We start from the raw sequence: 22,775 nt of genomic DNA on the forward strand, positions 1-22,775 counted from the left end.
CGACTCAAAGTTGATACTCAGCAAATCGATTCTCTAATCTTCATCTATCCAGAGTGCTGACAAAATAACCTTTCAACCATTAACTACGACAACTCTTAGAAACAGTGCTTTCTTAGCTGATGCCACTTTTCTCTAAAGATTTATGGGGTCATAGCAGTTGCACCCTTTTGATAGTAATAAAGAAGTGCGTATTTTGTGCATGAGTATCAGGATGTTTTAAGCTAACAGATGAGTTTGCCGAATGTTAAATTTAGACTTTTTTATAAAGGTATTTAAACACCTAAACAGTTATCAAAAAGTTGTACCGTATGTCTACCTCGAAATCCTTATTTAATTAACACCAAGTGTTTTATAATTTTTTTTCTGTGGGAAAATAGATCTTATTAAAATAGAAATTCTGCCTGTAACCAGAAGCATATGTCAACATGTTACTTCAATTCTAAATTTACCACGGGTCACAATTAGTAATACCATGTATATATTTTGAATACAAACATGACATTGATTGACATCTCCAATGGTGTCATTGTGTAAAAGAAACAAGCAGTGACTACCAGTAAATACACAAAGTACACAAGTGTGTTTATTACATTTTGCAAGCACTTTGTTCTACATTTCAAAAACGCCACCATGAAGCTGTTGGCACATTTATGTACAAAACAGATTAATTATAATGCCTGCTACAAAGCATTCTTTGTGAAAATACAAACTCTAATACCAGAGGAAAGCCAAAAAGCATCAACATTATTACACTGATCCATAGGACATTTGTTTAAAAATCACAAACTGTTTGAGACACAAAACTGAAACACTACAATATAGAATTTAGAAGAGGTTTAGAAGAATATTTTTGAAAAGATTCTTTTTAATACTGCACAAATTTGAGAACTGTTGACGGACATAGTTGCTAAAAAAGAAAAATCTAACTATCACTAATAGATGTTCAAGCATGCAACGAGTTACTATACTAGCATTATGCGAATTTCTTTACAAAAATCCCCATCATGAATAAGCAATATTAGATAAAAAATGTCTTCTTGGAGGAAATTAATACAATTAAATTGTTAACTGATTCCTTACAAGTCATTCTCTTTTTCGTGGTTTATAAACAGGTTAAAACACACACAACTTGCTGCATTTCCTGTGTAAAATGAAAAAATGTGTTACTTGAAACCATAACCCAATGGATGAATTCATAATAAACTAAAAAAATCTTTTTTTTTTAATTTGTTCATTTTTACCTAATTTGAATTATACATTTTATCTTTACTAAAAAAATATTTGTAAACTTACTTTGGACAGAAATGTGTTGGCTCTCCTATATTCCAGCTACTCTTATCTACAAATGCTTCACAAAAAGAATCCTCATATGCTGCTGTTGGAATGATGGGATAAAATTCAGAACCATTCTAACAGCTCACTGTGAGGGAAACCTTATGCATGAGGGAGAAGTTACAAACCAGTCAAAAAAGTGATTTCAGTTTTAACCGCAAAGTCGCTAGCTGAATGATATTTTCTCTACAAACCAATTGCTAAAGGTTGATCCATTTACATTACTGAGAATATATTGACTTTTTTTTTAGTTTTTTACATTCTAATAATTTAATATAAGCATAAAGCGAACAACAGTTCACAATTTATGTGAACCCAAGTGCCCAACTCTAACCACCACAATTATAGCTAGAAATCGGCCAACAAAATATTGTCTTCACTGTAGGGAAGTACAATGTATAGATTGTTTGGGCTCTCTAATTTTGTAGTATTCTGATTTTGGAATACTTATAAAGAAATCACATAAGGTTTTCGCCTACTCAGCTTTTTATAGATTTTGGGTTCCATAAATTGGCATGAGTTGGTCAAGCAATAACCACCCAACTGGAACCATCATACAGTAATCCGGCAACAAAACTATTGTCTTCACTTTAGGGAAGCATAATATATACATTTGGGGGGATCAGCAGTGCATAGCTTTGCAGGACTTTGACTTTGGTGTACATAAAAAGCGATCAGATAAGGTTTGTTCATACTCGTTTTTTATGGTGTTTGCAATTTATTAAACTTTATGGATTGGTCATGGGGACACTGAGAAACTTGTTCTTTTATGATCATTTAATATTGGTACTGATTTTCTAATTAACTGGTTTGGCTTTGTTCTGATGCATTTTGGTCAACTATATAAAGTGATTGTCTCTCCTATGCACTTATAGTCTCAACTTTCACACAATCAATATTTTCAAGATCTCGGAATCCACGAAGAAGGAAACTCTAAATGACTTCTCCTGGGTTTGGAAAATGAAGGCAGGCTGTCTAATGAACACAGCTATGTTAATTTATTTTGCCATTTTAATTAGAAGAAAGAAAAGCTAGAAGTAAGCCTAGAACTAAGTGCTAAAACAACCAGGAAACAGATTTGCGTATTAACATGCATTATCCCATTGTGTAAAGTGAAGCTAAAGTGGTCGAGCCCAAGAGAGACACTGCAACAAAGCTGATTGTTTTCTTGTGCAGAATGATGAATAGGTCACACACACTGCTAAATACCACAAGTGTATATGTTAAAACACATTTCTGTTTTTATGACAATTTCAATACAAATCATTGCAAGAGCATCTACATGGTCACTTACATGTATAGGGATAAAAGTCCATGTGTACAATGCAACACCCCATAGTCCAATATTGTCACTTACTTAATTTTTCCACCAACAGCTACTCCATTACTATAAGTGCAAAATGCTAAAAAATTGTCAATGCAAGCGTAAAGTAAAGAAATATACAGAACATAAGAAGAAGTGATGAATTAACCCCAAGATCTATCAAAATAAGCAATGCACTAACACTGAACGGTCACACAATTCAATAAAGTGCACAAAACAATACAAGATTTTGCTTCACCATTGACAAAATTCTTGCCTGAATGTTATAAAGACACTTCACAGCATTCCCAGAGCATTCCAAGAGGCAGAACAGATGGAAACAACAAATTTGGTCCAGTAACACTGTTATATGAAAACCCTATGTAGAGTTTCACCGAAAAATATATACAGTACATTGGTTTGCTGGAATGATCTCAAAGTAGAACTACATATAGAAGTCCACAGCTAGTAAGAGTTAGAATTCTGTATACCCAGGAATTATTTCACATTTTTGACAATTTCATGAAATAATATGTGAGAAAACATTGATTTCAGTTGATAGTATGACATTTATTTTACAACAAATATAAAAAAGCAAGGGTTAAATAATACTTAGTTGCCTACATATGGATTTCAGCTATAGATTATCGGTTGGTTAAACACCACTTACATGATTGATTAAAACTGGGCATAAGATGTCATTTATATGGGACGTGCCCATGCACTATCCTCACAATATGCATGCTCACAAGTTATACAGATGACTATGTCACTGTAGTTGCCAGAACTGGAAAACTGAGGTTCTAATAGCATACATTAATACTGATACATAACACCAATAAAGAAGCACCTCTAAACCTGCCAAACAGAAATTACACCTATGACTGACTACTCATAGGACCAAAACACTACTAAGAAGCCTGAACAGTCCATGCATGGTTTAGAACTTAGAGCAGTAAGCATATTATCGTACATGCTTTCTGTACAACGATCCCTTTGACGTTTACCTGTAGGTAAAAGTAGTTTTTTGAAACTCAAAACTAAAAAGTATAAAAAGCTTTCTCTTAAAAACATAGGAAACAATGCAAAATGTTTTATGCAAAACACATATAAAGTGGTTAAAAAAAGAAACAAACATCTTTTATTTAACAGTTAATTTTCTTTATCTAAGAAACCAGTCACCTTATGACAATTTAGGAAAGACTATAAGGGTGTTCCATATTATATGACATTGTCACACAGACCACTGTGAAGATGCCAAGTGCTGGTCAATCAAGGTTATGTAGATAGGTGGCATTAACCTATCTTTAGGAAAAAGCACTTATTTTTCATTTTACAATGGAAGGGAGGCTGTTAGTTGAAACAACAAAGAACTGAAATGTTACAAAGATGTGGGAGGTTCGTTTTATGTGTAAGCATTGAGTCGCTCTTTAGAGCGGGTTGAGTGGATGTCATGCAGTTCCTGCTCTTCCTTGGATTTGATGTCCTCATATTTCTGCATTCGGCATGCATCTTTCACATAGGCCCAGTTGGCAGATAGCACCATCAGGTAGTGGACCTTGAAGAGACAAAGTGGGAAAGTGAAGATAAAATGTGCGGAACATTACATAAGAAATGTAATAATGCTTTCCAGAAAGGTCTTTCCTTAATTGACAAAGTAATACATGGTTCCTAAAATACCATAAAAGTCATGAATGTTCTTAACAAGCATTAATCAGAGGTGAATGTCAGAAAGCTGGTTGTGCTTTGTCTTTATATGTGTAACTGGGTGCCACCTCTAAAATGTAAAAGGCTAATTTATCAAATCGAATGAGTCATTTTCTATAATTTTCTGCATTAATGCTAAAAATATAGATATTCCTAAGTCTTAATCTTACCTCTATGCAAAATACATAATTTACCAGATATTTATAATACTAAGTAAACTGTACATTCTATGCTAAAAAAAGGACATTTTCATTTAAATACATCACAAGGTTATGGTGGGTTTAAGGGTTATTATCATTTTCTTTAACCTCTGCCTCCTGGTTTCCTTCTTTCTAGGAGGCGGCGCACTTAAGATTGACAGCCCAGACCAGCTGCATGGATGAGACACTGGTCCAAACTGGGCACTCTCCAATGCTGTGAGCTAGCATTCAGCCAGTTTCAGAGTAAGGCTTTGAAATTCCAAAGCAGTGGTTCCCAAACTCCAGTACTCACAGCCCCAAACACGTCAAATTTTCAGGGTATCTTTTGTATTGAACAATAAATTGCCCCAGGTTTTCTCACCTGTGCCATACTTAGAAAATCCTGAAAACGTGATTTGAGATTTGAGGGGGGGGGGGGGGGAACCATGAAGACAGGAGTTTGGAAAACTGTGTTGGCAAGCGCACACTTTTTGCCTAGGAAACAAGCCACTTGATAGAATTGCAATGGTGGCTGGTATTAGAAACCTAGTGAATGAGAAGTAAACTATTGAATTAAAACTACCTGCGTTCCTGAACAGAGAAGCTCTTTAATATGCGGTGAATTGCACAGTTGCTTGCAAAATTGGTAAAATTGCAAACCCTTTAAGGGTTAGAGGTTGCTCATACCTGAAATTTTATTTTTTCTCTTAAAAAACCCCCGAAACGCTGTTATCTAAATTACTTTAATAAAGTATTCTAAAGTATTCGCTCTTTACCAATCCTCCACAGTTCCTTTTACTTGTGCTGTCTGGACCCTCAACCAATCGCTGTACATTTATGCACTGTCTGGAACATGTGAAATCTGAAGCAATCAATGCCCACAATTAGGATGACTTGCTATGGCCAGTGATTAGCGGTAGCTATCATATCCTATGTAAGCATAAATGGAAGTACAGCCACGGGTGAAAGACTAAGCTAGTACAGAAGGAATAATGCTGGTGAGTATGCTATATTATGTTGTTTCAGAGCATGCTGGGAGGTTTTGTTTTAAAGAAAATTCCAGGGTGGTCAACCACTTAATTGTATTTCTACTTTTGATGTCATATTCAAAGAAAACCATATTGATTATATATTGTTATCAATTTACACGATGACATATCAATAAGGTCAAACAATGTCAATAAGGTTAAATAATAGACTGATGAGCGAATATACTCGTTAGTCGAGATTTCTCGAGCATGCTCGGGTGATCTCCAAGTATTTTTTAGTGCTCAGAGATTTAGTTTTCCTCACCTCAGCTGAATGATTCCCTAGCAAATCAGGCAACCCCCACATGTACTTATGCTGGCTAACAGATGTAAATCATTCTGCTGATTTACCAGAATCAGCTGAGGTGAGGAAAACTAAATCTTCGAGCACTAAAAAATACTCAGAGGACACCCGAGCATGCTCGAGAAATCTCGAGTAACGAGTATATTTGGCCCATCACTATTAAATAAGGTCAAGTTAAATAAACCCATAACAAATAAACTCGAGAGGAAAGTTATTGTCCCCAAAGTAAGCTCCAAATAGGGAAATAGGGCCACTTTCTATTGGACTTTAGACCCATTATTATTATCAAAAAGCTTGAATACTCTGTTGGGTAATTTGTTAGGACAGTACAATCCTGTTGCTGCCTACATACAATGTTAACCCATACCTCACTGGATTTAAGTGTCCCCTATTTAACCGTTTGACAACATGGAATAAAGGGCTCAATTGTGGTGCACACTATTTTATGCAAAGTTCACTAAAAACCGTCACAAATCAATTGATAAATCTCCCCATAAATGTTGTGGCACAAATTCTGATCACATGCTGACAATCCCAAAATTGGAAAATAAATAGAAGTCTGAGATTTCTATAGTTCAAATTAAAACTCTTCTAGGTCTCCTTCATACATTGGTGTCTATTAAATTATATTTACATTTCTGCCAATAATCCATAATGCTCATGTCCCACGACCTTCCCAATCTTAGCTACATCCAGATGTGGATGTCTCCTAACAGAACACAATGATCTGAGTGTTATAACATGGCTGCATGTGACCAGCAGTTACATCATTAAGTTTACCGCCAGACACAAGAAGCTGTTCTCACGCTCAGCTAATTGTGTTCCGGATGGCATGGTGAGTGTTCACATCACTGATGTCGCCGCTCACCACAAAATCGGATAATGTAGCATTAATAAACCCTAGGCTTGATGTCTGCAAACTTAAAACAGCTGACATCAAGTCCACAACTATTACCCCATTTGCCACCAAGTGGGAAGAGTGTAGGCGAAGCTCCAGAATTGGTGCATCTAATGGATGAATGATTTCTTGGGTGGCTGAAAGATGATGTTCTTAGTATTGGAGGGTGCCAATATTCATGGCCCCTTTCTAAGCAATTAATATCAGATCGCAACTGTCTGTTTAGCCTTTGCTGGTTAGTCAATATCAGGGTAATCCCACATCTTTTTTGGGGGATCAGCCTATAATTAAAGGCTAAACAAACAGCTGATATTAATAACCTGGGAAACTTCATAGCTATTTGCTCCTTCCCAGAATATTAACATCAGCCCCCAGTCATCAACGTTGCCTGCTCTTGCTGATCGCAGGGAATGCAACATGATGAGAGCTGCATTCAGCACCCTGCTCCTGAGAACAGCGTTAACTGTACTGCTTTTCCCAGGCACTGACACATGTCACGCTGGTGCCTCACGCGGACGTCACATGTATGTAACACACAGATAGTACCAGTACTGGACATGTGAAGGGGGCCTTACAGGGATCCTGTCAGCAAAAAAAAGTGACAGTTGCAATCTGCAGGTAAATATGATTTTAAACATGTGCAGCAGTCTAAATCATATAAATGGTATTAGTCTAAAGGGCATCAACAACATAGAACATATAATTTCCATAAATTAAAAAAAAATATTGGGTGTACATTAACTCGTTCATGACCATCCATGTCCCTGCCTTTGATGCGGGCTACGGCATTAAGCCTGCATCTTTCCCTGCAGTTGATGGCTTATTTAATCAGCCAACATGTGCCCTAAGAGCAGCGAGTGGATCCGAGATCCATCTGCAGCTGTTATCCAGTTAAATGCTGCTTGTCAATCACTGTCATTGCTTCCCCTGTTACTTTGTCGTGACAGCTCGAGTTCTGCAGTAGACCCCCAAGCCTGTCATCACGATCCTTCTGTGAACACTGGCCATGGCCGGCCTTCATAGGAGATTATGATTTTTGCTATATGTAGCACAGGCGATCGGATGATCGCAGCTTCACGTCTCCTAAGAAGACGATTGAACATAGTAAAAAGTTTTGAAGAATATTAAGAAAATTAAAAAAACACAAGTTCTAATCATCCCCATATTTTGTATCTTTGCATTCAGAAATGTCAAATCTATCAAAATATAATACAAATTAATCAGATTGGTAGAAGGTGTAACAAGAGAAAAAAATCGAAACACCATAGTGATCACAAAATAATATGTTTTCATGTATCCTTTAATAAGATGTGTAGTAGAGGGGTTACAAGGACGCTAAACTTCAGGAAGGCAAATTTTCAATGGATGAGAGATGATCTTGGTGCAATTAACTGGGATGATATCCTGAGTCATAAAAATGCACAAAGAAAATGGGAGGCGTTTATTAGCATCCTGGATAGGACCTGTGTACAGTATATACCGTATGGGAATAAACATACTAGAAATAGGAGGAAACCAATATGGCTAAATAGAGCTGTAAGGGGCGCTATAAGTGACAAAAAGAAAGCATTTAGTGAATTAAAGGAAATAGGTAGTGATGAGGAAAAAAAAATAACACCCATTTTGGAAACTACCCCTCAAGGAATTAATCTATTGGTGTGGCTATGATTTTGACCCACAGTTGTCTCACAAAGTTTTATTAATTTAAATATTTTTTTTTACAATGAAATAAAAATGTAGTCCCAAATTTTTCATTTACACCAGCACAGAGCTACAGAAAACACTATATGTAGCCTTTTGGGCTCTGCTTCTAGATAGGAAAAATTGGCATCCATGAAGGAATATCATTCCATGGCTTCCAAGAAGGCCAATATTTCATTTTTTGGATGGCACGATGACCACTGTCAAGCTCTTTTTGGTAATCTAGATCACTGAACGCACATTTTAAGAAAAAATTGATATAGTTGAATTCTCACCCACCCACAGCTGAAACTGCAGCCGAATACAATCATTTCACTCTACTAAAGTTTCTGAACTGAGAGCAATTCAGAAACTTTAGTGGCTCTCACTGGGGTGCTAACTCCCTTTGTTCATAGCAGGGAGCCGGCTCTTTGCTCATGACCCATCACTACAGTCACCCCTCTATCACATCATGGGGATGCAAATGGGGTACAGAGTGTGCCCTCTCCTTCGGTAAACTACGTAAATGCTTTTGACGTCTCTGCATTACATTCTACAAATTCGAGACTTGGATGGAACTTATCATGGGGGTTTGGGCTCTATGAAAAAGATAAGGTATAGAGATACAGGGTGGGTGCTTTCATCCGCTGGCCTGGCTGTCTTTAGAAAGACTGCACGGACCAGGGCTCATACTGAATCAACTGAATGCCTGCTCTTTCTCCCTGTGAGCAGAACGCTACTCAAACAGCACAGGGTGAGGGTAAAACAGTGTGGCTATAATTTATTGAACCACCAAAACACAAAAGCATATAGAACAGTCCCAGCAAATCCCCAAGAATTTGCAAAATACAAAATCTCGCCCTTCCACTGACTCGCAGGGATTAGAGCTGCTTCCAGGGCCAAGTACTCCCACCAGTGGCTTCCTGCTTTTTGCAGGCCCCCACAGTGAGGACATAATGACAAAGTTAGGAAGATGACAATGCATTGATGCACGAGGCCAGGTGACCCGATTGTCCCAACCTGGATTCTCTAATCGTCTTTGAGGATTCAGTGACAGTCAATGAAGCAGCTCTGTATTTCTTGAGTTGGAGAAATGATGTGATTGCTATTGTAATGTAGTCTCTCTGAACACAGGCAGATCCTCTTTTTTATAGGTCACAACTTCTCATTCAGTCATTTCACCACAGACTTGGGGGAATGTGGAAGGAGTCCATCCCTCACTACTGGAGTGTTCAAACCACATGCATAGATTCCCCTTCATTTGCAGAGCACCAATGGGTCATCAACATATTAAAAAACATTCAAACATTGTACCTTTGTTTCCCATAGATAGTAGAACAATACTAGGACTGCAATACTAGGACAGATACAATAGGTAGTCAGCAGTCAGTCAAAAAATGGCAGCCATTGAACTTTAATTGAATGACAATAAGAGTCAACAGCCATTGTCACATGAACTCTAGCTCTTGTCCCTGGGCCTACTGAAATAATATGTCTGGATAATTCAGATTAAATGCGATGTCGCCACATAAGGTTAAATGAACATGGGGGCATCAGTTGTCTGCTCCCTCTTTTATCATTGCTTTCAACTGTATCTGCATCCAGTATGTGGATGCAATAAACGTAATGCGGGGGCCCCCAGTGTCGGTGGTAGCACTGAACTCCCCAGACTCACGGGCCCCATAGCATTCACATGGCCTGCTGCTATTAGTAATACACCACTGAGTGTGGACTATAAAAAATGTATTTCATGTTATGCTTGTGCAGCAAAAAATTCTGAACCTTTAACAAATCAGATGAACACTGTATTACCCTGGCTGGACAGTCAGATGTGCTTAAAGCTATGGTTGGCGTCATCCTGCTATTTTGTCAATCACTAGTAAGTAAAGAGATGTAACAGTGTCTAAATATGTGCAATGCATTCCCAGCACAGGAATCGGATCCATCCTCCAGCCCATTACCATAGAAACACCATAGGTAGGCTCATTATGTGGTAGAGACGCTGCAGAGGACGGGATCTGATGAGTCATTCTGCTTCACAAGACCACGCAGATTTAAAGAAAAATTTGTCTGAGCTCTATATCAGGGGAGGGAACCTCAGGCCCCAGGGCCATTTACGGCCCTCGATAACCTTTTATCAGGCCCCTAGGCAGATTCTCAGGGATTGCATTCTTGGGCAGGGAGATGTATTTTGATTTCAACCAGCTCATTAATTTCTTCTTGCTCTTATAGCACACACATGTAGTGATAAATACTGTACACTGAAGGGCATGCAATGAAAGATTACGTCCTGAAACTAGTGCCAGAGTCAGGATGTACTTTGTGCGCAGAATTTGTATGGCCCCCAAAGAATGGTATAAATATCCAAATGGCCCTTGGTAGAAAAATGATTCCCCACCCCTGGTCTACATTATTACATCACATGTAACATGACGTCATTACACTTTCATGTATATATTTAAATGTATATATTTTTAATCAATTCTATTAATTGATTTAAGGTTCATAACAACTATTTTGTCATAAATTATAGCTAACGTCTGGAGTTAAAGAGGATCATTTTGAAAGTGGACATGTTTTTCTCTTACTTTATTCCTACTCCTCCATTGAGTTATCAATATACTGTATATATTTTTTAATCTGCAATAATGTTTCAGAGACATGGGCTTTTTAACATAACAAAGACAATAAAAATTAGCACTAAGTGTTAATGGCTGATAGGATTCTCCAGGACATATTTTTTGGTTGTTCTGCATTATTACCCTCTTAGCAATTCCCTATTGGAAAAAACTGGTATTTCAACAAAAGGAAAAAAATACCCAGGAGGGCAGAATTTATAAAAGAAGAACAAACACTGGCCACCTTGGACTTGGTGGCAAATCCTCCTTAAAGATCAAATTATTGACACTGTGGAACTCGTGTGTCTCAGAGACATCGTGAACTTATTATCTTTGACTGATCTTTGACACAGTAAGGCCAGCGTCGCAATAGAGAATTTTACGAACGTATGAGAGGCACAAAAACAACGCATTGCACATGGGCCAATGCTTCTCTATGGGGCAGCTTCCATCAGCTGTATATTTCTTGGCCGTATTTTACGGGCTGAGAAAATCGCAGCATGCTGCGTTTGTCAGCATATTGCGCAAAAAATCCGTCAATGGGGGCGAGAAAAATACGGATTACACACGGACCATCAGTGTGACTTGTGAGAAATACGCACCGGTGTTCTATAGAAAAGCCGGCAATTCAGTGCGGTGTACAGTAAAATCACACTGACAGAATAGAATAGAATAGGTAGAATAAATGTCTACACATAGTATAGGTATATATATATATATATATATATATATATACTGTATGTCAGTGAGACACAGATATATATATATATATATATATATATATATATATATATATATATATATATATATATATATATATATATATATATTTATATTTACTACAGAGCTAGAAAGCAGAAAAGCCGGTAATTCAATTGCCGGCTTTTGCTACCTCCTTATCAAACCCGACAGGATATGAGACATGGTTTACATACAGTAAACCATTTCATATCCCTCATTTTTTTTACATGTTCCTCACTACTAATGTTAGAAGTGTCTGTGCGTAAAATTTGGGAGCGCTAACTATTAAAATAAAGGGTTAAATCATGGAGCAAATTGAATTACCGGCTTTTAAGCTATCTAGTGCTATATGAAATATAAATATATATATATATATCTACTATATAATTGTCTAAGGGTCACTTCCGTCTTTCTGTCTGTCTTTCTGACTGTCTGTCTGTCACGGATATTCATTGGTCGCGGCCTCTGTCTGTCATGGAATCCAAGTCGCTGATTGGCAAAACAGCCACGACCAATCAGCGACGGCCACAGTCCGGCGGAAAAATGGCCGCTCCTTCCTCCCCGCAGTCAGTGCCCGCTCCGTACTCCCCTCCAGTCTGCCCTCACACAGGGTTAATGGCAGCGGTAACGGACTGCGTTATGCCGCGGTGTAATGCACTCCATTACCGCTGCTATTAACCCTGTGTGACCAACTTTTTACTATTCATGCAGCCTATGCAGCATGAATAGTAAAACGATCTAATGTTAAAAATAATAAAAAAAATAAAAAATCTTTATATACTCACCGTCCGTCGGCCCCTCGGATCCAGAACCGGCCTTTCCCGCTCGCGACGCTCCGGTAACCTGTCCATGCTGCGATCTCACGAGATGATGAAGTAGCGGTCTCGCGAGACTGCTACATCATCATCTCGCGAGACCGCAGTGCACTCTTGGGACCGGAGCGCGCGAGGAGCATCGGTACAGGCTTCGCTTGGATCCGGGGGCTCCGGAAGGTGAGTATATAACTATTTTTTATTTTATTTCTTTTTTTTAACAGGGATATGATGCCCACATTGCTATATACTACGTGGGCTGGGCAATATACTACATGGGCTGTGCTATATACTACATGGGCTGGGCAATATACTACATGGGCTGTGCTATATACTACGTGGCTGGGCAATATACTACATGGGCTGGGCAATATACTACGTGGCTGGGCAATATACTACGTGGGCTGTGCTATATACTACGTGGCTGGGCAATATACTACATGGGCTTGGCAATATACTACGTGGCTGGGCAATATACTACATGGGCTGTGCTATATACTACGTGGCTGGGCAATATACTACATGGGCTGTGCTATATAGTACGTGGCTGGGCAATATACTACGTGACTACACAACATGGGCTGCACAATATACAATGTGGGCTGCGCAATATACAACGTGGGCTGCGCAATATGCAACATGGGCTGCGCAATATGCAACGTGGGCTGCGCAATATACAACGTGGGCTGCGCAATATACAACGTGGGCTGCGCAATATGCAATGTGGGCTGCGCAATATACAACGTGGGCTTCGCAATATACAACATGGGCTGCGCAATATACTACGTGGGCTGCGCAATTTACTACGTGGGCTGCGCAATGGACTATGTGGGCTGCGCAATATACAATGTGGGCTGCGCAATGTACTGCGTGGGCTGCGCAATATACTACATGGGCTGCGCAATGTACAATGTGGGCTGCACAATGTACAACGTGGGCTGCGCAATGTACTACGTGGACTGCGCAATATACAACGTGGGCTGCGCAATGTACTACGTGGGCTGCGCAATGTACTGCGTGGGCTGCGCAATGTACTGCGTGGGCTGGGCAGTGTACTGCATGGGCTGCGCAATGTACTGCGTGGGCTGCGCAATGTACTGCGTGGGCTGTGCTATACACTACGCATACATATTCTAGAATACCCAATGCGTTAGAATCGGGCCACCATCTAGTATATATACATGTGTCTCACTGACATATATATATATATATATATATATATATATCTAATATATAAAGCTGAATGTGTGTGTGTGTGTATGTATGTATGTATGTATGTATGTCCGGGATTGGCATCTGAACCGTAGCAGCTACAGCCACAAAATTTTGCACAGTCACACGTCTGGACCCCGAGAGCGTCATAGGCTATGTTGTGAGGTGAAATTTTAACCCCGCGCTTTCCAATTCACCAAACAATTTTGCCCCTATCTACATAATGGGGAAAAAGTGAAAGGAAAAGTGTTGGAGGCGTCGCAGCTACAGGCACAAAATTTTGCACAGTCACACGTCTGGACCCTGAGAGCGTCAAAGCTATATTGTGAGGTGAAATTTTAACCCCGCGCTTTCCAAGTCACCAAACAATTTTGCCCCTATCTACATAATGGGGAAAAAATGAAAGGAAAAGTGTTGGAGGCAAATTAACAGCTGCCAGATGTGAACAAGGGGGACTTAAAGAATGACAGCGATGGCACCAAAGAGTATATACTGTACAGTTGCTAAGGTGGGGCCCCAACATGGGATAATCACACCACCACGGGGATATGAACACACACACAAAATGCGCCACACACTACCACGTGCTCGAACACATATACCACCCTCAGTGCACATTTCACCACACATACACCAACCTCGCCACATAAAAGTAGAAACACAAAAGTCGCCGCTCAAAACTCGCCACGCGCAAAACTCTCCACATGCAAAACTCGCCACACGTGCAAAACTCGCCACACGCAAAACTTGCACACGCAGAAAAATTGCCACACGCAGAAAAATTGCCACATGCACAAAAGTTGCAACACATGCAAAAGTTGCCTCACACAAAACTTGCACATACTCAAAAGGCACCACACATAAAACTCGCCACGCGCAAAACTCGCCATGCGCAAAACTTGCTGCACACAACTTGCTACACTAACCTGTCACATGCAACTCGACACACAAAAAGTTGCTACACGCATGTCGCCACACAAAACTCATCTCACAAAAGTCCCTACATGCATGTCGCCACACGCAACTCAACACACACAACTTGACACACGAAACTCGCCCTAAAACACACACAAGTCTGGTATCCTTCAAAAATAAAAATCTGATTAATAAGCAGACAAACTACAAGAGCAACAAATGTACCATATAGGAATCCGGCAGCTGTCAGTCACATGACCAGTCTATTATGTGTATGTGTGAGCTAATATATACTGCCAGGGGGTGGGCTTACTGTTGGCTGGGGATTTATCAGGCTGCCATTTTAGCTTACAAATACTGAGGTAAAAATACTGACCAAATAACGTGTGAACGAGGGCTAATACAGGAGGAGATGGCATACAGCTATATACTATATACAGGAGATGACACACAGGTATATACTATTTACAGGGGAGATGACACACAGGTATATACTATATACAGGAGGAGATGACACACAGATATATACTATATACAGGAGAGATGACACACAGGTATATACTATATAGAGGAGGAGATGACATACAGGTACATACTACATACAGGAGGAGATGACATACAGGTATATACTATATACAGGAGGAGATGACACACAGGTATATACTATATACAGGAGCAGATTACCTACAGGTATATAGTATATACAGGAGGAGATGACACAGGTATATGCTATGTATAGGAGGAGATGACATACAGGTATATACTATATACAGGAGATGACACACAGATATATACTATATATAGGTGAGATGACACACAGGTATATACTATATACAGGAGATTACATACAGGTATATCTAATATATAAAGCTGAATGTGTGTATGTATGTATGTGTGTATGTCCGGGATTGGCATCTGTACCGTCGCAGCTACAGCCACAAAATTTTGCACAGTCACACGTCTGGACCCCGAGAGCGTCATAGGCTATGTTGTGAGGTCAAATTTTAACCCCGCGCGTTCCAATTCACCAAACAATTTTGCTCCTATCTACATAATGGGGAAAAAGTGAAGGGAAAAGTGTTGGAGGAAAATTGACAGCTGCCAGATGTGAACAATGAGGACTTAAAGAATGAGAGCGATGGCGACAAAGAGTATATACCGTACAGTTGCTAAGGTGGGGCCCCGACATGGGATACTCACCACACACGGGGATATGAACACAAACACAAAATGCGCCACACACTACCACGTGCTTGAACACATATACCACCCTCAGCACACATTTCACCACACACACACACCAACCTCGCCACATAAAAGTCGAAACACAAAAGTCACCACTCAAAACTCGCTACATGCAAAACTCGCCATATGCAAAACTAGGCTCACGCAAAACTCGCCACACGTGCAAAACTCACCTCATGGAAAACTCACCTCATGCAAAACTTGCACACACAGAAAAATTGCCAGATGTACAAAAGTTGCACCACATGCAAAAGTTGCCTCACACAAAACTTGCACATACTCAAAATGCACCACACATAAAACTCGCCACGCGCAAAACTCGCCATGCACAAATCTTGCTGCACACAACTTGCTACACTAACCTGTCACATGCAACTCAACACACAAAATGTTGCTACACGCATGTCGCCACACAAAACTCATCTCACAAAAGTCGCTACATGCATGTCGCCACACGCAACTCAACACACACAACTTGACACATAAAACTCGCCCTAAAACACACACAAGTCTGGTATTGTCCTTCAAAAATAAAAATCTGATTAATAAGCAAACTACAAGAGCAACAAATGTACCATATAGGAAATACGGCAGCTGTCAGTCACATGACCTGTCTATTATGTGTATGTGTGAGCTAATATATACTGCCAGGGGGGAGGGCTTCCTGTTGGCTGGGGATTTATCAGGCTGCCAATAGCAACCAATCACAGCTCAGCTTCTATTTTGCTACAGTTAATTAACCTGAGCTCTGATTGGTTAATATAGGCAACAAAGACATTCTCAGTATAACAAAGCTAATATATGTTGTGAAATGCTTCTATTTGCTTAGTTTTTGCCTTTTAATAATTACATTTCTATCTATTTGTTTTGTGGTTTTTGTGTGCAGAATAAATTTTTGTTAACACATTCTATTTTGCTAACAGCAGTCATTAACCCGGGCGAAGCCGGGTAGTACAGCTAGTATATATATATATATATATATAGACTGTATATATGATTTCACCAGTATTTTAGCCCATGGATCCATTCTATGTTCATTTTGCAAGCCGATGAGAAAATCTCGCCGTACGGATGCCATACAGATGACACACGGATAATTTTTAGAGAAAAAAATTGCATCCTCGCGTTGAATACAGATCACTGTTCAGGAACTTTTCTGCATATTACGCCTGTAAAAGATGGACCTTATTTTCCTACGCTAAGTGTGACGCCGGCCTAAAAGAGTAAGTGTTGCTTTAATTGTTATTCCATAAATCAATAGTACACGTAAAAATAAACAACTTTGTAATCTATCAGGTATCTCTGCTTCTGCCTTCAGGACAGATCATTAATTCTCAAAATTCTCAATTTACGTGTAAAATCTGCATTCAGTGAAGATGGATCATTACATTACTGAGATCGGAGACTGCACTTAATACTGATAAGATTCTATGTACAGGTATTGGGGGAAGAGCTGGAGGCAAAGCTCCTCCCTCCCCCCAACAACCCCTAGTATAAACAGAATCTTATCAGTAACATCTGACAGCTCCCATCTTAAGGCCCCGTCTCACATAGCGATTTACCAACGATCACGACCAGCGATACGACCTGGCCGTGATCGTTGGTAAGTCGCTGTGTGGTCGCTGGGGAGCTGTCACACAGACAGCTCTCTCCAGCGACCAACGATCAGGGGAACGACTTCGGCATCGTTGAAACTGTCTTCAACGATGCCGAAGTCCCCCTGCAGCACCCGGGTAACCAGGGTAAACATCGGGTTACTAAGCGCAGGGCCGCGCTTAGTAACCCGATGTTTACCCTGGTTACCAAAAAAAACAAACAGTACACACTCGCCTTTCGGTGTCCGTCAGGTCCCTTGCCGTCTGCTTCCTGCTCTGACTGAGCCGCCGTACAGTGAGAGCACAGCGCAGCGGTGACGTCACTGCTGTGCTGCGCTCTCACTGTACGGCCGGATCTCAGTCAGAGCAGGAAGCAGACGGCAAGGGACCTGACGGACATCAGATGGTGAGTATGTAGTGTTTGTTTTTTTTTTACATTTACGCTGGTAACCAGGGTAAACATCGGGTTACTAAGCGCGGCCCTGCGCTTAGTAACCCGATGTTTACCCTGGTTACCAGTGAAGACATCGCTGGATCGGTGTCACACACACCGATTCAGCGATGTCAGCGGGACCTCAGCAACCAAAAAAAGGTCCAGGCCATTCCGACACGACCAGCGATCTCACAGCAGGGGCCTTATCGCTGGTACGTGTCACACATAGCGAGATCGCTACTGAGGTCGCTGTTGCGTCACAAAACTTGTGACTCAGCAGCGATCTCGCTAGCGATCTCGCTATGTGAGACGGGGCCTTTAGTCATTGGAAAGTCTGTCTTCGCTAAATACATAATTTACCAGTAAATTGAGAATTTTCAGTATGAATGATCTGTCCTGGAGAAGAAATAAGCAGATTTTTCTGATAAAGATAAGCAACTTTGTAATATATTTTAAGAACATTATTGATTCATGAAAACAAAATTAAAACTGTTACTCTTTAAGTTTTTATTCTGTGCAGGTGACAAATGTAAAATGTTTTAACTGATTCCAAAATGTTATCCTCCTAATGACGGAGCCAATTTTTTTGAAATCTGACCAGTGTCACTTTGCGTAGTAATAACTCTGGAATGCTTCAACATATCCCATTTATTTGGGATTTTTTTTTCAAATCATACTTTACGATAATGGTAAATTTAGGTTGATATGTTTTGCATTTATTTATAAAAGTATCAGAAATTTGACAACATTTTTAAAAAATTATTAATTTTCAAACTTTGATTATCCCTTTAATCCAGATATTCATACCACAGAAAAACATTAATTAATAACATTTCCCTCATGTCCGCTTTACATCAGCACCATTTGTAAAATGTTCTTTTATTTTGTTAGCATTTTTGAAGGTTTAAAAATGCAGCAGTAATTTTTCATTTTTTTAAAGAAAATTTACAAAACAGATTTTTTTAGGGACCTGTTTAGTTTTGAAGTGACTTTTGGGGGTCCTATATATTGGAAACCCTCAAAAGTTATAACATTTTAAAAATAGCACCCCTCAACATGTTCAAAATTGCTTTCGGGTAGTTCATTAACCCTTCAGGTGCTTTTTAGGAATTAATGCAAAGTGGCATGACAGGAGTGAAAAAAGTTGTTTTACCACCTAAATTTTGATAACTTTTGAACAGGCCGTTGGAAGACTTTAAGACTTTTATTTGGCGATGAATTCGCATGGCAAATAGCAGAACCACATAATCAAGTACTCAGGGTGCCAATGGGGTTAAAGGGAACCTGTCACCTGAATTTGGCGGGACCAGTTTTTGGTCATATGGGCGGGGTTTTCGGGTGTTTGATTCACCCTTTCGTTACCCGCTGGCTGCATGCTGGCCGCAATATTGGATTGAAGTTCATTCTCTGTCCTCCGGAGTACACGCCAGCGCAAGGCAATATTGCATATAGGCGTGTACTCCGGAGGACAGAGAATGAACTTCAATCCAATATTGTTGCCAGCATGCAGCCAGCGGGTAAGGAAAGGGTGAATCAAACACCCGAAAACCCCGCCCATATGACCCAAAACTGGTCCCGCCAAATTCAGGTGACAGGTTCCCTTTAAGGAGTAAGCCACCACTCTCTATTAAACATCTAGATGCCATAGTCACTATTGACAGCAGCATTTAATGGGTTAAACAACCACAGTTGGTGACAACCCTGATCCTCGCTAATGCAGTAAGTTGTCAGCTTAACCCCTTACTGACCTCGGACGGGATAGTACGTCCGATGTCAGCTCCCCTGCTTTGATGCAGGGCTCCGCGGTGAGCCGCATCAAAGCCGGGACATGTCAGCTGTTTTGAATAGCTGACATGTGCCCGCAATAGCGGCGGGTGAAATCGCGATTCACCCGCCGCTATTAACTAGTTAAATGCCGCTGTCAAACGCAGACAGCGGCATTTAACTACCGCATCCGGCCGGGCAGCCGGATATGAGCGCATCGCCGACCCCCGTCACATGATCGGAGGTCGGCGATGCTTTTCCATTGTAACCATAGAGGTCCTTGAGACCTCTATGGTTACTGATCACCGGTAGCTGTGAGCGCCACCCTGTGGCCGGCGCTCACAGCACACCTGATTTTCTACTACATAGCAGCTAACATCAGATCGTTGCTATGTAGCAGAGGCGATCGTGCTGTGCCTGCTTCTAGCCTCCCATGGAGGCTATTGAAGCATGGCAAAAGTAAAAAAAAAGTTTAAAAAAAATGTGAAAAAAATGAAAAACATATAAAAGTTTAAATCACCCCCCTTTCGCCCCAATCAAAATAAATCAATAAAAAATAATCAAACCTACACATATTTGGTATCGCCACGTTCAGAATCGCCCGATCTATCAATAAAAAAAAGCATTAACCTGATCGCTAAACGGCGTAACGAGAAAAAAAATCGAAACGCCAGAATTACATTTTTTTTAGTCGCCGCAACATTGCATTAAAATGCAATAACGGGCGATCAAAAGAATGTATCTGCACCAAATTGCAATCATTAAAAACGCCAGCTCGGCACGCAAAAAATAAGCCCTCAACCGCCCCTAGATCATGAAAAATGGAGACACTACGAGTATCGGAAAATGACGCAATTTTATTTATTTATTTTTTAGCAGTTTGGAATTTTTTTTCACCACTTAGGTAAAAAATAACCTAGTCATGTTAGGTGTCTATGAACTCACAGTGACCTGGACAATCATAATGGCAGGTCAGTTTTAGCATTTAGTGAACCTGGCAAAAAAGCCAAGCAAAAAACAAGTGTGAGACTGCACTTTTTTTGCAATTTCACCGCACTTGGAATTTTTTTCCCGTTTTCTAGTACACGACATGGTAAAACCAATGATGTCTTTCAAAAGTACAACTCGTCTCGCAAAAAATAAGCCCTCACATGGCCAAATTGACGGAAAAATAAAAAAGTTATGGCTCTGGGAAGGAGGGGAGTGAAAAACGAACATGGAAAAACGAAAAATCCCAAGGTCATGAAGGGGTTAATGTACAGCCGACAGCTGCTGGATTGTCACCTGTCGGGGGATGCTATTCTCTTATATCGCAGGTCAGTAAAAAGGCGTATTGGTGGTCACTAAAGGGTTAATGTGGTGGGACACATGTATTAATGTATGTCAGGATAAATGGCAGCTTTATAGTTAGTTTATAATTGCTAACACCAAAAATTCCATAAAGGGAATCTGTCAGCAGGATTTCACACCCAAACTATTTATATGCACATATAGCTCTTTTAAAGGCAAGTCCAGCACAATGTTTCCATGACCGGTCTGCTACTGACAAATCAGGGTTTGAATTGATGGTTAAATGCAGCTGGAGATGTGAAGCCTCTGTCACTCCAGCTTTATTCCCAGCAAAGTGCTACATCCTCCTGCTTGACTGACTGCTGTTTTGCCTAAATTCAGATGGCATGGAGGCTGCCAGTCAAGTAGGGGGAGGTGGTGCTACATGGGGAATAGAGCTGGAGTGACAGAGACCGCAGATCTAAAGCCTCAGTGGCCTATCAATCCATATGCCAATTTCTCAGGAAGAGACTGATCATGTAAGGCTGAGGTCACACGGCCATATGATCTGTCATGCGAGAGAATCGGCCGATTATGCGTAATGACACTTTGCTAGAATTCTTGGAGTTTGAGCCATGCGTCAATTCTCTCGCATGAGAGTCCCAGCACAGGTGTGGAGAAGACGGAGAACTTAATTTCTTCATCTTCTCCATTGTCTTTGTCCACATAAATCGGACTGCACTCGGATTACATCTGAATGCATCTGATGTTTTCCACACACCCATATACTTGTATGGGTGCATACTATACAATTATTGGATGCATTAGCAACATGCTGCAATCGTTAACATGCATTTATTAATATGATTATAAACGTATGATACAAGTGAAATCCCTGAGGAGGTCCGGTCCTATGACTCTTTCAATGGAACCCTTGTGGCATCATTTTTCTTATACCCTATTAGTTGAGACACACCCTGATATGTAATATTTCCCCTCACACTTCACTAAGGCTGCTTTCACACTAGCGTCGGTACGGGGCCGTCGCGCTGCGTCGGCCCGACGTACCGACGCATACTGTGAAAAAAATGCCCGACGTGGGCAGCGGAAGCAGTCTTACGACGCTTCCGCTGCCCCATTGGAAGGTCCGGGGAGGAGGGGGTGGAGTTTCGGCTGCGCATGCATGGTCGAAAATGGCGGACTAGACGCACAAAAAAAGTTACAAGTAACGTTTTTTGTGCCGGCGGTGCGCCAAAACACGACGCAACCGTCGCTAATAAAAGTCTATGGAGAAAAAACGCATCCTGCAGGCAACTTTGCAGGATACGTTTTTTCTCCACAATGACGCATTGTGTAGTGCGGTGCCCGACGCTAGTGTGAAAGTAGCCTTAGAGTAACTATCGCTTTACTTGTGATTTAATAAATTAATAGCATACATGAAAAAAGCAGCTTTCTAATACTGTTTATCTCACCAGAGAAATGATCTCATTTCTCCTGCCGGACTGATTATTCAATCTCAGTTCTTGGGTAAAATCTGTAAAATCCTTTTTTCAGTGAAGACAGACTTTCCCATTGCTGAGATTGGAGACAGTTGATGTTTTTGAAAATCTATGGAGAGAGACGAGGCGGGAGGCGCTAGAGACAGACACTCATTCTGCGGCAAGTTCCATAGCACCAATTGTCACCTATCTCAGTAATGGGAACCTGAATTCACTTGGGAGAAATTTTACCCATGAATTG

At 40.4% G+C, this 22,775-nt stretch overlaps 1 protein-coding gene across 2 annotated transcripts in view; it reads right to left on the minus strand.

Moving 5' to 3' along the window:
• Window positions 1-557: 557 nt before the first annotated feature.
• The window catches only part of GPM6A (glycoprotein M6A), a 448,503-nt gene continuing 426,285 nt past the window's right edge, over window positions 558-22,775 (minus strand). For both annotated transcript variants that reach the window (XM_077279524.1, XM_077279523.1), the window contains exon 7: window positions 558-4,193. In XM_077279524.1, coding sequence (XP_077135639.1) covers window positions 4,041-4,193 — 153 coding nt within the window. In that variant the 3' untranslated portion in view covers window positions 558-4,040. The remainder of the gene's footprint in view (window positions 4,194-22,775) is intronic.

Source organism: Ranitomeya variabilis, chromosome 1 (genome assembly GCF_051348905.1).
Source record: "Ranitomeya variabilis isolate aRanVar5 chromosome 1, aRanVar5.hap1, whole genome shotgun sequence".
Taxonomy (NCBI): domain Eukaryota; kingdom Metazoa; phylum Chordata; class Amphibia; order Anura; family Dendrobatidae; genus Ranitomeya; species Ranitomeya variabilis.